The 13,146-nt window shown below is 63.0% G+C and overlaps 2 protein-coding genes across 2 annotated transcripts; both read left to right on the top strand.

Annotated features, from left to right (window-relative positions):
• The first annotated feature begins 1,457 nt into the window (after positions 1-1,457).
• On the top strand, positions 1,458-6,601 carry CCDC102A (coiled-coil domain containing 102A). The gene is made up of 9 exons (XM_039721510.1): positions 1,458-2,109; positions 2,152-2,292; positions 3,375-3,577; positions 3,689-3,797; positions 4,016-4,132; positions 4,217-4,426; positions 4,667-4,837; positions 4,982-5,085; positions 6,084-6,601. The coding sequence occupies exons 1-9, from the start codon at positions 1,717-1,719 to the stop codon at positions 6,208-6,210; spliced, it is 1,575 nt and encodes a 524-aa protein (XP_039577444.1). The 5' UTR covers positions 1,458-1,716; the 3' UTR covers positions 6,211-6,601.
• A 751-nt stretch (positions 6,602-7,352) lies between these two features.
• Positions 7,353-12,584, top strand: DOK4 (docking protein 4). Its single transcript, XM_039721251.1, has 9 exons — positions 7,353-7,417; positions 8,395-8,602; positions 9,453-9,560; positions 9,752-9,866; positions 9,963-10,082; positions 10,172-10,361; positions 10,648-10,786; positions 10,869-10,992; positions 11,086-12,584. The coding sequence occupies exons 2-9, from the start codon at positions 8,537-8,539 to the stop codon at positions 11,208-11,210; spliced, it is 987 nt and encodes a 328-aa protein (XP_039577185.1). The 5' UTR covers positions 7,353-7,417; positions 8,395-8,536; the 3' UTR covers positions 11,211-12,584.
• Positions 12,585-13,146: the final 562 nt, after the last annotated feature.

Genomic DNA, 13,146 nt, shown 5'->3' on the forward strand with positions numbered 1-13,146 from the left:
GTGTCCCATGGCATCGACTCCAAACCCTCCTGGCCGCTAGCATTTCCCAGTTTTTTGTCTGAAAGACATCCAGCAAAGGGAAAGAGCCAGGGGCAAAATGGTGGTTTGGGGTTTTGCCGCTTGGCCAGGAGGGATCCAGCACGGGTGTGTGTGGGGATGCAGACACTGCGCGGCCACGCTGCCCCGCGTCCCCCCCATGTCCCCACGCCCCGGGGCACAGCGTGCGCGCAGCCACGGGCACGGGCCCGGCCGGGCACACGCGTGTCCGAGCGGGCAGCCCGTGCCTCCCGGCCGGAGCGGCAGGAATTCCGGCGGAGCGGAGGAATGCGGGGCTCCCGCCGCCCGGGCCGCGGCGGGTGAGTGACGGAGCCCGGCGCCAATGCGGAGAGCGGGGCGGCCCCGCGGGGAGGGGGCGCGATCCGCCCGTGCCCGGGACCCACGCGTGCTTCCCGCCGGTGTCCGTGGGCCACGCGTGCTTCCCGCGGTGTTCCGGGGGTGTCCGTGAGCCACGCGCGCTTCCCGCGGGTGTCCCGTGGGTGTTCGTGCTCCACACGTGCTCCCCGGGGATGTTCCAGGGGTGCCTGTGTCCACTCGTGCTCCCCGTGGGTGCTGCATGGTTGCCGGTTCTCTGCATGCGTTCCGTGGGGTTTCCGTGGGCGCTGATGCAGCGTCTGTGCTCCCGTGGGCGCTGCTTGTGCCGGGTGCTGACAATGCCTGGGATTCCTCCAGGAGCAGCCGACAGAGCACGGGCCTGGCCTTGCTGCTGAGTTTTAGCAAAAGTTCACCATTTCAGCAAATACCACCAGAAAATTTAGTTCTTTCTCCCATGCAAATCCCAGAACTGCCATCGGCCTCTGTTCCCGCTGCTCCAGCACTGGCTCTCCCAGCCCAGCCGGATTTGGCAGCAGGTCTGGGCTGCACCGTCCCAGGAACCTGCCGGGCTGCGGGCAGCCGCGGCTGGAGCCTGTACTTATCCCATTAGGACGCGCAGCAGCCTCCCATTGAGGTTTCCTGGGGCGGTTTGCCCGCCTGGCCGCGCCGGGTGTGAGATCCAGGACGGGATGTGAGGTCCATGCCGGGATGGGGACACTCAGCCCCGGCCCTTTGTTGTGGCACCATCGGCGAGCACATCCACCCCTGGACACGTCCTGCTGCCACGCCAACCCAGCAGCTCCGCTCTCCTTCCGGAGCTGTTCCTGCTCTGCTGGCGCCGGATCCGGGCTGTCACCCTCGCTGGAGCTGCTGGGGTGCAGCTGAGTACCCCAACTCCGGCACCAGGGATGATATTGGAGGCTCGCAGATGATGATGTCATCAATGACCTCATGCGGATGACATCATGCGAATAACACGTCGATGTCTTCCCTCCGTTGTGGTGCGCTGCCAGAGGTGCCTGCAGAGCCAAGCTGAGACAGATGCCAGCGGCTGGGCTGCGGGCTGTGGTCCTCACTGGGGACCTCTCTGGTGTCTTCCCTGGGGATCTGGCTGGGGCTGCCAGCTGGGACCTGGCTGGGGACATTGCCAGAGTCCGACCGAGGGCCTGGCTAGGGTCCATCCCGGGGATATCATCACTCAGTGTGCCGCTCCCCAAAACCAGGAGCCGTGCCCCTGCCGCCCCTTCCCCCCGCCGTCCCCAGCTGACCCCCGGTGTCTCCCGCAGGTCCCTGGGCGCAGCACGGTGACACGGTGACACGGCCATGCCCTAGGGGAGCCCCGCCATGAGCCAGAGCGGGGCGTCGCGCCTGGCCGGCTCCCCGCCGCTGCCGGGGGGCTCCCTGCTGGCCCTGCTGGCCCCCGAGCCCTCCCCGTCCCCCCCCAGCGGGACACCCTCGCCCGGGCCCCCGCCGGCGCTGCTGGAAGGGGACTGGGAAGGGCGGGAGGAGCTGCGGCTGCGGGAGCTGGAGGAGGCGCGGGCGCGGGCGGCGCAGATGGAGAAGACGATGCGCTGGTGGTCGGACTGCACGGCCAACTGGCGTGAGAAGTGGAGCAAGGTGCGAGCCGAGCGCAACCGGGCCCGGGAGGAGGTGCGGCAGCTGCGGCACCGGCTGGAGGCGCTCACCAAGGAGCTGGCCAGCCTGCGCCGCGACCGCGACCGCGAGCGGCCCGACGAGCGCAGGGGGCGTCCCTTCCGCCCGTTCCCGTGATCCCGGCCCCGCCCGGCCCCGCCGCGGGCACCGGCACCGGCACCGGGCAGCGCCGGCAGCCCGCCCGCCGACGGAGCAGAGGGGGACGCCGGCCCTGAGCAAGAAGAGCCCGTGCGGGATGTGGGCGCTGAGGTGCCCCCAAAAGCCAAGGTGGGGGTGCGGGGCTGGCAGGGAACAGGGGAGCTCCTCATCCTCGTCTGCTGCCCACGTGCACCCCCAAAGCACCACTGCCTGTCCTGTAAAGTGTGGGGGGACTGCTCTTGGGGCAGGGTTGGCAGGGCCAGACCCCTCTCAGCAGTACAGGGTGGTCAGACCCCTCTTGGATTGGTATGGGGGGTGTCAGACCCCTCCAAGCATCACTTTGGGCTCAGCCCCCTCTTGGAGCATTACAGGACAGTCAGATCCCTCTTGGAACAGCACTGGGGAGATCAGAGTCCTCAGAGCAGCGTCATGAGGAGATCCAGAGCCATCACAGCCCCCTGCAGAGAGATCACCTTGGCACTGGCACCAGTCCCTTTCCTGGAGTTTTCCCTTTGGAGGCACTAGGCAAAATTCACTGTGCCAGTACAGGGGATGGTGACATTGGCAGTGCTGGTGGCATCTCCCAGCCATGGCCTGATTGTCTGGGTGTCCATATGGGCTTCTGGCAGGGGTTTTTGCTGAAGGAAGGAGAAGGAGGAGGAAGTGGGGAGGCACACCAGCAAAGCCACCTCCAGGATTGTCCCAGGTGCTGCAGCCATCCCTCCTCTGCTGCTGTTAGCTCTGTCACAGCACAGAAGTCACTGCTCGGGGTGCTGTGCTGTGACAGTTCAGTCCACCTGACAGCACAGCTGCCAAGTGACAAATCTGAGACTAATGTGGGCATCCCCCACGGGCTCCACACTTGGTCCCCAGGGACATCCTGTCCCCTGGAACACCCTGTAGCTCATTCACTGTGCACTCAGAGCGCCTGGTAGAAGGTCACCCATGTGGCAGTCCTGGGTGAGATCGGTGTCATAAATTGATTTTAAATTTTTTGATACCAGATTTCCAGCATGGCAAGGAGCTGGCAGCAGCATGTGGTGATGTGTGGGAGCTCCCCTTGGAGGGCAAGTCCCTCTTCATCAGCCTCAGGGGATCCCTGGGGGACAGAGGGAGAGGTGCTCTTGGTGATGGGGCGAGGGCTGGGTGCTGCAGGGGCTGGGGAGCCCTCTGACCCTGTCCCCTGTGCTGGGCCACCCACGGCGCCACAGGAGCTGGAGCTGATGGAAAACATCTTGACGAGCAAGCAGGACGAGAGCTGGGAGCAGCGGGGCCCCCGGGCCTCCTTCAGCCGCCAGGAGCGGAGCCGCCTGCTCTGGGAGGACGTCAGCGCCGCGGAGGAGGACGCCACCAAAGTCACCGCCCTGAAGCTCCGGCTGGATGAGTCCCAAAAAGTGCTGCTCAAGGAGAGGGAGTGAGTGCTTGGGCATCATCCTTGAGAGTGCCAGCTGATAGCAGCCTGGTCCCCACTGGGATGGCATGAGCATGGGTCCTGCAGTCTGTCACTGTCATTGCCTCTCCCCAGGGACAAGCTGGCGCTCAGCAAGAACATTGAGAAGCTGGAGGGAGAGCTCAGCCAGTGGAAGATCAAGTACGAGGAGCTCAACAAGAACAAGCAGGAGGTGATGAAGCAGGTGAGCGAGGTGCCCCAGGGGTGGCCTGTCCCTCACAGGGTGGCACATCCTGATGGGCATGGTGGCCCACAGCCACTTCCCCAACTCCAGGTTGCTTGTTCAGGGTCTTCAATGCTATTGAAGCATTGGGTCCATCTATAGAGGTTGGGTGGATGTGGGCAAGGCTCAGGGGGAAGGTGGGCGTTCCCAGCCCCCTTTGGTGCCATGTCCCTCCACAGCTCAACATCCTGAAGGAGATTCATCAGGACGAGCTGGGGCGCATCTCCGAGGACCTGGAGGATGAGCTGGGTGCTCGCTCCAGCATGGACAAGAAACTGGCTGAGCTGCGTGCAGAGGTGAGGCCAAACCCCAGCACGGGGAGCAAAGGGGGCAGCGAGGGGGGTCCTGCTGCCCCCAGCCACCCCGTGCCCCTGTCCCAGATGGAGCGGCTGCAGGCAGAGAACGCGGCCGAGTGGGGCCGGCGGGAGCGGCTGGAGACGGAGAAGCTCAACCTGGAGCGGGAGAACAAGAAGCTGCGGGCACAGATCGAGGACCTGGAGGAGGTGCTGGCTCGCAAGCGGCGCCAGACAGCCAGCGCCCTGGACACTGACCTCAAAACCATCCAGGCTGAGCTCTTCGAGAAGAACAAGGTGCCACAGGAGTGGTGTCCCCCACCACCGCATCCCTGGGTGACTCTTGTGGGGCTCAGCCTCCCCAGGGACTCCCTCATGCCCAAATTTTGCCATCACCCTTCAAGGGATGGTGGTGACCCCATCAGCTCCTGGGTCATGGGGTGGGGCAATGGGAGAGATCCCTGGGGAGGGAGGAGGGGACACCCAGTGGTGGGGGTGGCTGTCCCCTGCTCAGCCCCCTCCCCATGCCCACCACAGGAGCTGGCCGACCTGAAGCACATCCACACCAAGCTGAAGAAGCAGTACCAGGAGAAGATGGCTGAGCTGGCCCATGCCAACCGCCGCGTGGAGCAGCACGAGGGAGAGGTGAAGAAGCTGCGCCTGAGGGTGGAGGAGCTGAAGAAGGAGCTGGCCCAAGCCGAGGATGAGGTGGGAAAGCTCATGCTGGTGGAGGAGGTCAGGGAGCTGTTCTGCTCCCTACACAGCTGTCAACAGCCCCATCCCATCCCATCCCATCCCATCCCATCCCATCCCATCCCATCCCACCTCATCCCATCCCATCCCATCCCACAGCTGGATGAGGCCCACAACCAGACGCGGAAGCTGCAGCGGTCTCTGGACGAGCAGACGGAGCAGAGCGAGAGCTTCCAGGTGCAGCTGGAGCATCTGCAGTCACGGTGAGCAGGGGCTGGGTGAGCCACGTGGGCACCAGCCAGGAGGGGACGATGTTCTCCTTGCCACCATCCCTCAGCCAGCAGCTGCCTGGTTGAAGCCCGGGCTCAGCATGGCCCGAGTGCCTCTGACATCCTCGGGAGGGGCACAGCCTCCTCGGGGCAGTCTTCACCCCACCTTGATCTGGGGGACATTCACCTCCCGGTTAAACCAGCACAAGGCTGCCCAGAGACCAGCACAGCTCAGTTTTGTGCTGCTTGAGGTTGCACTCACAGGTACCCATGGCCAGGCAGGCTCCTGGCATCCCCCACCAGTTTGGGGAGGTGGGAGCTGAGTTTTCTTGCCCTTAAAACTTTCCCCAGCCCTGCTTTGCCTCTCCAGCAGTAAATAGCTGAAATGGCCGTGGGATCGATGCCGTGGCTCCAGGAGGCGCTGGGGGGGTGTTTATAATCATCCTTTATTTTATTGGGACATCTGCATTAAATCATGGAAGCATAATGGAGGATTCATAGGCCCCCCCAGACTCCCTGTGCACTCAACCCTAAATAATTCATGCTTTCCAGTAAAGTGTGGTGGACTGGTTGGATCTCACTGGATCCTTGGCCTTTGGATTTCAAATTTGATTCATAAAATTTCCTTGATGAATTTTCACACAAGGGCAAGAGCTAAAACTACCACAGGCTCCTGGGAATGGGGACTCCTGGGGGTTTTGAGGGTTCCTCAGTTTAGGGGGCTGACACCTCCCTTCTCTGCAGTCCTGGCTGGGTCTGTGCTGCCCAGCACAGCCACGGAGGGGTTTGGCCTGTGCCCTGGTTGTGCCGAGCACCATCCCCAGCTCCCAGCTCCGTGCCGGCCCCGGGCTGCGCGGGCTCATCCTGCACCCACAGCTTGGTCAGGGCTGCAGGGAGGGATCTCTCCGGGGTGCAGTCATGCTGCAGGGGTGCAGGCAATGGGGCCCCCAGGGCCGTGCTGGCAGCCCCCTGGCAGCAGGTGTCCCTCGCAGGCTGCGGCGCCAGCAGAGCGCCCCGCTCTTCGGCAAGATGCGCAGCGCCCGCTTCGGCGCCGACGACAACGGGGACGGCACCAGCGACCCCGACGAGGACGAGGACCTGCAGATACAGGTGCCCTAGAGCCCAGGGCCAGTGCCACCACCGCAGGACGTGCCACATCAGTGCTCTGCCTTCAAGTGCATCTCGCCGCGGGGCCCAGCTGTGCGGTGATGCTTGTGTAGATGGGGAAACTGAGGCACAGAGCGGTGGGGAGAAATTTGCCCCAGGGTGCTCCAAAACCTGCTGCTGCTTGGACAGTACTGGATGCGCCTTCGGCCACTGGCATCTCCTGGAACGCTGATGTGGCCACTGAAGCCAGCATCACTGAGCAGCCCAGGAGCAGGAGGCACAAGCAAAGAGAGGCACCAAGCTTGGCAGCCACAAACTGCCCACTTCTTTTTATATATATTATATATATGTATGTATTTGTATATGATTTTTTATTATAAATACAGAGCCCAGATGGGCCCAGGCTCTGGTGGTGGTGTGAGCTGCTGGTCTGTCCCCACAGGGGTGAGGGTGGGGAGGGGACATATCATAGAAAATCAGCATTTCTTCACCAGGCACTCACAGACCTGGATGTCACCCCCTGGCATCCCTGTCCCCATGCCTGGAGACCAGCCCAGTGCAGGGTAAAGCTGTCCCTGGGCCTGGGCAGTGAGAGGTGTTCACCCAGAGGTGCTCACCCTGGGGAGGTGCAGAGGTGCTCACCTGAGGGTGCTGATCAGCCCAGCACAGCCCCTTCAGCCCAGCCCCCTTCAATCCAGCACAGGGCCTTGGGGGCTTTGGAGGCGCTCAGACACAACCTCATTAAAAATTAATATTTCGGTGAGCTAATCCCCTCGCTCTGCCTTTTAATTGATTGGCTAAAAGCGCAGCTCTTTGCTGCTCATGGTTTTTTTTTTTTTTTAATGCCCTTTTATTTCCAGCCATTATTCATATTTTTATAGCCCAACAAGTGAGGCCGCGGGGGTGGGGGTGCCTGGGGGCAGTTTTAGCGAGGGGCTAGAAACCAGTTTGGGGGGCACGGAGCGGGGACGCGGTGACACCTGAGCCGAGGGACGGACACGAGGCCGCCGCCGCCGCCCCTCGCTGCGGGGTGCTGGCTCTGAAGCCGAACGATGGAATTCTCCGTGCAGGGCGGCCGGTGGTGGCTCCGGTTGGGCAGCCCGGGGCGGAGGGAGGGCACCGGGGCGGAGGGAGGGCACCGGGGCGGGGCCGGGCGGGGCGGGACCGAGCGGCTCCGGGGCTCGCAGGACGCGGCGGCTCCGCTCGCACCGGGAGCGGGGTAAGGCGGCGGGACCGGCGGGGGAGCGGGGGGCGCAGGAGCGGGGCTTGAGCGAGCTTTGGGCTGACAAGCGTCGGGGGCGAAGGGCCGGGAGGTGACAACGCCCGGAGGGACGTCCCGGTGGGAGAGCGGGCTGTGATGGGGCTGGGGGTCGGGGGCCGCGGTGACAGCTCGGGGGGAGCGGGCAGGAGGAGCCCCCCAGCAGCTCGGAGCTCCCTCGGGGTGCCCGTGTGCGGGGGTGGGTGATGGGGATGGGGCGCGGGGGATTTGTCACCTCTCGGACAGCGGGGGTCCCCAGGGCGCTGTCCCGGCGGGATGCCCCGCGGGGCTGGGCTCTGGGCACCGCTGGCATGGAGGAGCATCCCGGGGATGGCCCTGTGCTGTGTCCTGGGTTACTGCCTCCCACCTGGGACTCCGCCTGGGAAAGGAGCCTGGTCCCCAGCTGGTCCCACGGTGGGAACCAGCAGGGAGCGGGCTGAGCGAGGCCGAGCCCCGGCAGGGCCGGAGAGAGGCTGGGTGACTCCGGGGCTGCTAGGTTGGGAGCCCGGGTCCCCCTGGCACCCGGTGCCAGCTGAAACACCCCGGAGCAGAGCCGGCCTGGCCGTTCCCGCTGAACCAGCCCGTGCCAAGGGCCGGGGCCATGTTGCTGCCCAAGCGAGCAGCTGGGAGGAAGGAGGGGAGTGCGAGGGGTGATGGAGACCTGCGGGCGAGGTCTGCTGCGGGTGTCCCCCGGACACATGTTGGAGCTGGCGGCAGGGGACTGACCACTTGTCTTGTCTGTGCCACCCTGGCTCCGCCGTGCTGGCAGGGGTTAACACCGGACTGTTCCACTCGGATGGTTCAGGCAGCGAAGGGAGGAGGAAGAGGAGGAGGAGGAGGAGGAGGAGGGGAAGGAGGAGGAGGAGGAGGACGACAAGGAGGAGGGGGAGGAGGACGAGGAAGATGTCACCCGTCGATCTGTCATTTCTCTTTTCCAGCCAGCATGGGGGACACTGCTAGCACCAAGCCGGGCCGGTGGTGAGACAGGAGGGGTAGGGAGGAAGAGGATGGAGAGGGGGGGGCGAAGGTGAAGGCAGCCCCCCCCTCCCAAAATATCCCCTACTCTATCGAGCCATCGCCATGGCGACGAATTTTAACGACATCATCAAGCAGGGCTATGTGAGGATGAAGAGCAAGAAGCTGGGGGTGAGTGGGGATCTTGGGGAATGGGGAGATGTGGGGAGGAACACCCATGGATTTGGGGTGCTGGTTTCCCGGTGAGGTGACGTGGACAGGTCCCTCATGTGGCTTCCTGTGCCCCTGTTTTGGGAGTGAATAAGCAGCCTTTTGGGGGCTGTGGTGGCGGAGGAGTGGGGGATGGCAGGGACGGGCCACTTGTTGGTACCCAAATCACCCAGCAGCCCCAGGGGTCCAGCATCTGCACCGGCCGAATCCTGCACCGAGTAGCACCCGTTCACCTGTCCCAGGTCACCCAGGGCTTGGGGAATGTCTGTGAGCCTTCCCTTCCCCCCGTGCCTCAGTTTCCCTGCACGCACAGTTTGGCACCGGGGCTGCCCCACGCCGGGAGGGGCTGGAGCCGCTGGGTGCAAATGAGGGTGGTGTGGGAGTGCAGCACCCATAGGTGGGGGGTCAGGGGGTTTGGTCGCCCATCTCCATGGCTTGGAGCCGCAGCAACGAGCATGCTGGGTAATTTCATGCTAATTAGGGAGAACAAAGAAGGAGCGGGATCCAGGGAGGGGGGACATGCCTGGGGACGGTGCCCCCACCACCCTCAGAGGCAGGGGATGTAGGAGAGGGGACGGGGAAATGCCAGAACAGCGGTCCCCTTGGGAGCTTTGTCTGTGTTCATTAATTAAGCTCTGTAATTAGCACTGGCGGGGGGGTGGGGGCAGATGATGGCAGCATAGCCCTGTCCCCAGCATCCCCTCCTGTCCCCAGGCCAGCAGGGTCAGCGGAACCAGGCAGGGTCCTGGGGGTGGGGACAGGGGGATGTGGCGGGGACAGGGACGAGCGGCCGCCGCGCTCTGTCCGGCAGATCTACCGGCGCTGCTGGCTGGTCTTCCGCAAATCCTCCAGCAAAGGGCCCCAGCGCCTGGAGAAGTACCCGGATGAGAAGTCGGCGTGCCTGCGGGGGTGCCCCAAGGTGAGGGGGTGCGCTGGAGGGGTGCCGGGGTGCTGCCCGCTGCTTGGGCACCCGTGCCGGAGCAGCTCCCACTCGCTGGGTGGCTGTCAGCCCGGACGGGGATGCGGCTGGCTCTGGGCGCTGCAGGTGCCAGGGTCTGGGTGCTGCAGGGAACAGGGAGCAGCCCTCGGTGACCCCCAGCTCCTCTGCAGGTCACCGAGATCAGCAATGTCAAGTGCATCACGCGGCTGCCCAAGGAGACCAAGAGACAGGCGGTGGCCATCGTTTTTACCGACGACTCCGCCCGGACCTTCACCTGCGACTCAGGTGCGGGGCAGCGCCCAGGGGAGCCGGGCTCAGGGTGCTGGGTGCGGCACCCCGGCGTGGCCAGGGTCGCCCAGGGGCTGCCGTGGTGCCTTGCAGAGCTGGAGGCGGAGGAGTGGTACAAGACGCTGTCGGTGGAGTGCCTGGGCGCCCGCCTGAACGACATCAGCCTGGGGGAGCCCGACCTGCTGGCGCCCGGCGTGCAGTGCGAGCAGACGGGTGAGCGCGGCGGGGAGTGCTCGCCCGGGGCTCCGCCTCGCTGCACCCCCCGCTGATTATTTTATTTTCTTTTTTTTTCCCCTTTCCAGACCGGTTCAACGTGTTCCTCCTCCCCTGCCCCAACCTGGACGTCTATGGCGAGTGCAAGCTGCAGATCACCCACGAAAACATCTACCTCTGGGACACGCACAACCCCCGGCTGAAGCTGGTCTCCTGGCCCCTCTGCTCCCTGCGCCGCTACGGCCGCGACGCCACCCGCTTCACCTTCGAGGCTGGGCGGTGAGATGTCACCTTGCCAGGACAGGGATCACGGCTCTGTGCCCTCCTCCAGCTGGATGCTGCAGGCAGTGGCACTGCTGGCATCACCACAGGGCAGGCCTGAGGCTGGGGTGATGGCCGTGGGCTGTACAGCGTGCCCGTGCCTGGAGCTGGTTCTGGTCCCAGATCAGCACCGTGAAGGGGGCCTAGGCACAGCTCTAACTGTGCCAGCTGTCATCTGGGTGGGTTTGGTTCACCATCCCTTGGCTTGAAGACCCTGGTGACATCCTGTGCCCTGTCCCCGCAGGATGTGTGACGCAGGGGAAGGTCTCTACACCTTCCAGACGCAGGAGGGGGAGCAGATCTACCAGCGCGTGCACAGCGCCACATTGGCCATCGCTGAGCAGCACAAGAGGGTCCTGCTGGAGATGGAGAAGAACGTCAGGGTGAGCTCCAGCCCGTGCTGAGGGGGGACACAGCTGGGGGAGGCTCTGGGAGCCCTGTGTCACCCTCCTCCCCTCCATGCAGCTGCTGAACAAGGGCACTGAGCACTTCTCCTACCCCTGCACGCCCACGACCATGCTGCCCCGCAGCGCCTACTGGCACCACATCACTGGCTCCCAGAACATGGCCGAGTCCTCCAGCTATGCTGGTGAGTGTCCCCGCCCCACACCGAGGGGATCCTGCTCCTCCAGCCCCCCGAGCTGTCCCCACCAGGTGAGCCCACCCTCTGTTTTGTCCCCAGGGGAGGCGTATGCAGGTGCCCAGGCCAGCTCGGACACCGACCTCCTCAACAGGTTCATCTTGCTGAAGCCAAAGTCCTCCAAAAGCGACAAGCCTGAAGACAGGGAGCCCACATCGTCCCCATGAGCTGGTGTGGGGGGACTGTGGCAGGGGTCCCCTTCTTCTCCAAGGGGTGGCAAGGATGCAAGCAGTGACCCCTCAGAATCCCCAGGAGACTGAGCTGGGGCGTCTTGGTGCCAAGACTAGGAAGCAGGCACTGGCCCACGCCCTGGTCTGGCGTTAGTGGAGGCGATGGCTGGCTCAGCCTCAACTGACTTCAAATATATATTGAATTCCTGTATTGTAAGAGATATTTCCTTCTCACATGAATGCAAATGTGGTGGCTGCTGAAGAGCCCTTGGGCAGGTGCCCAGAGGTTTTTGACTCTTAGGGATCCAACTGGGAGGTCAAGAGAGTTGGGGGTGGGGGGGTGGGGTCAAGAAATTTGGAGTTTTCTGCGTGGCAGGAAGGCTGGAGCATCTCTGCCATGGCCATGGAGCAGCGTCGGAGGATGCAGCTGTGTCAGGCTGATGGTGCAGGGTCCCACCCCTCCCTGAAGAGCAGGGTGCTTCTGAGGACACCCTGCCATCCCTGAGCTGATTTTTGCACTTCTTCAAGCTATTTAAATGCTCGCTGTAGAATTGATATGTCTCAGGAGAAACTGGTTTTCCTTCCAGGGGGGTTGGCTGGGGTGAGCGGCCAGGCAGAGCCGAGCTCCCTGGCTTCTCCCCCGCCAACACCCCTCACTCCTCCCACAGCTGTGTCCCCCTGCCATGCCCCTGGTTTATCTGCTGGTGGGCAACCATGGGACTGGTTTTGGCCAGTAGCATCTGTCTCTCAAGGGGCAGCTTTGTCAATACGAGAAGCCCCAGGGCAGAGAAACCCATGCTGATGGGGAGAGAGCCACATTCCTCTGTGCATTCCCACAGCCCTCACTTCCTCCTTACCCACTGGGGGTGGAACTGGGCTTTATGTGCTGAACTTAAAAAGCAACTGATTTTTTCTAGTTCTCCTATTTATTGACCTCCTTTAGAAGGGCTATCTTTTTATTGCCGTGCAAACCTTGGTGTTTCTTTGGAGTCTTCTTTCTGTCTGGGTTGGATGCTTGGTGGTTTTATTTCTGCCCTTTAAAGCTCCAGGTCCATATGTTGGGCACAGGGAGTGTTGTGATGTGGGAATCTGTGGTCTGTAAATACTGTGTTTCAGGGTGGTGTAGCTTGTGGCTGAGGGGACATGGGGACAGAGAAAGGCTGCTCCTCGCAGCATGGCTGGGCACAGAGGGGCTCTGGACCCCAGCACTGCCCAGCAGTGCGTCCTCCCTGGGGTGAGAGGTGGAACTTGCCCTCTTTTCCTGGCTACACACCTCATCTGGAAAAGATTTAACATTTGTTACCAAAAATGTTTGGGTTTTCTGTTTTTTAAGGAGTTGCTCAATGAATAAACAACCCTTATCCACATCCACCCTTCCTGTTTGTCTGTTCCATCCAAGCGCGCTCGGGAAGCGCGAGTGGGAGTAGTGCCTGCCAGAGAGAAAAATGCTGATGGGGGGAGATTTCCTGAGGTTCCTGGCAGCATGCTTGGCTCAGGGCTTTGTTCTGCCTCCAGCCATGGCCAAGACATTTCAAGTGAAGCCCTAAAACCACTGGGATAGGAAGAAGGGTAAAGGGAGTTGCCACTCTCCATCGAACAGCCCTGAGAGGAACAGGATGCCAGCAGCCCTCTGTCACCCTCACCTCCAGCTGCCCGTGGCTCTGGGCATGTGCCAGGCCAGTGGTGGCTCCAAGTCCTCAGGTGAAGCAGTTTCAAGGCTCTCCCAGAGCTGTGCCAAGTAAGCCATCCATGCCACGACTGCCTGGAAGCGCTGGCCTCAAGGTAAGACAGCCATGCCAGCCAGCACAGTGATCCCTCCAGGGACAGGGACACGGGGAGCCATGCTGCAGCCACCCCTGCCATGGCAAGGAAACGGAAGCAGCAGCCTGGCTGCAGCAGCTTTTGCCCAGAGGGGAAGGCAATGCTGACATGG

The sequence above is a fragment of the Passer montanus genome, unplaced genomic scaffold (assembly GCF_014805655.1).
Source record: "Passer montanus isolate IOZ18808 unplaced genomic scaffold, ASM1480565v1 scaffold45, whole genome shotgun sequence".
Taxonomy (NCBI): domain Eukaryota; kingdom Metazoa; phylum Chordata; class Aves; order Passeriformes; family Passeridae; genus Passer; species Passer montanus.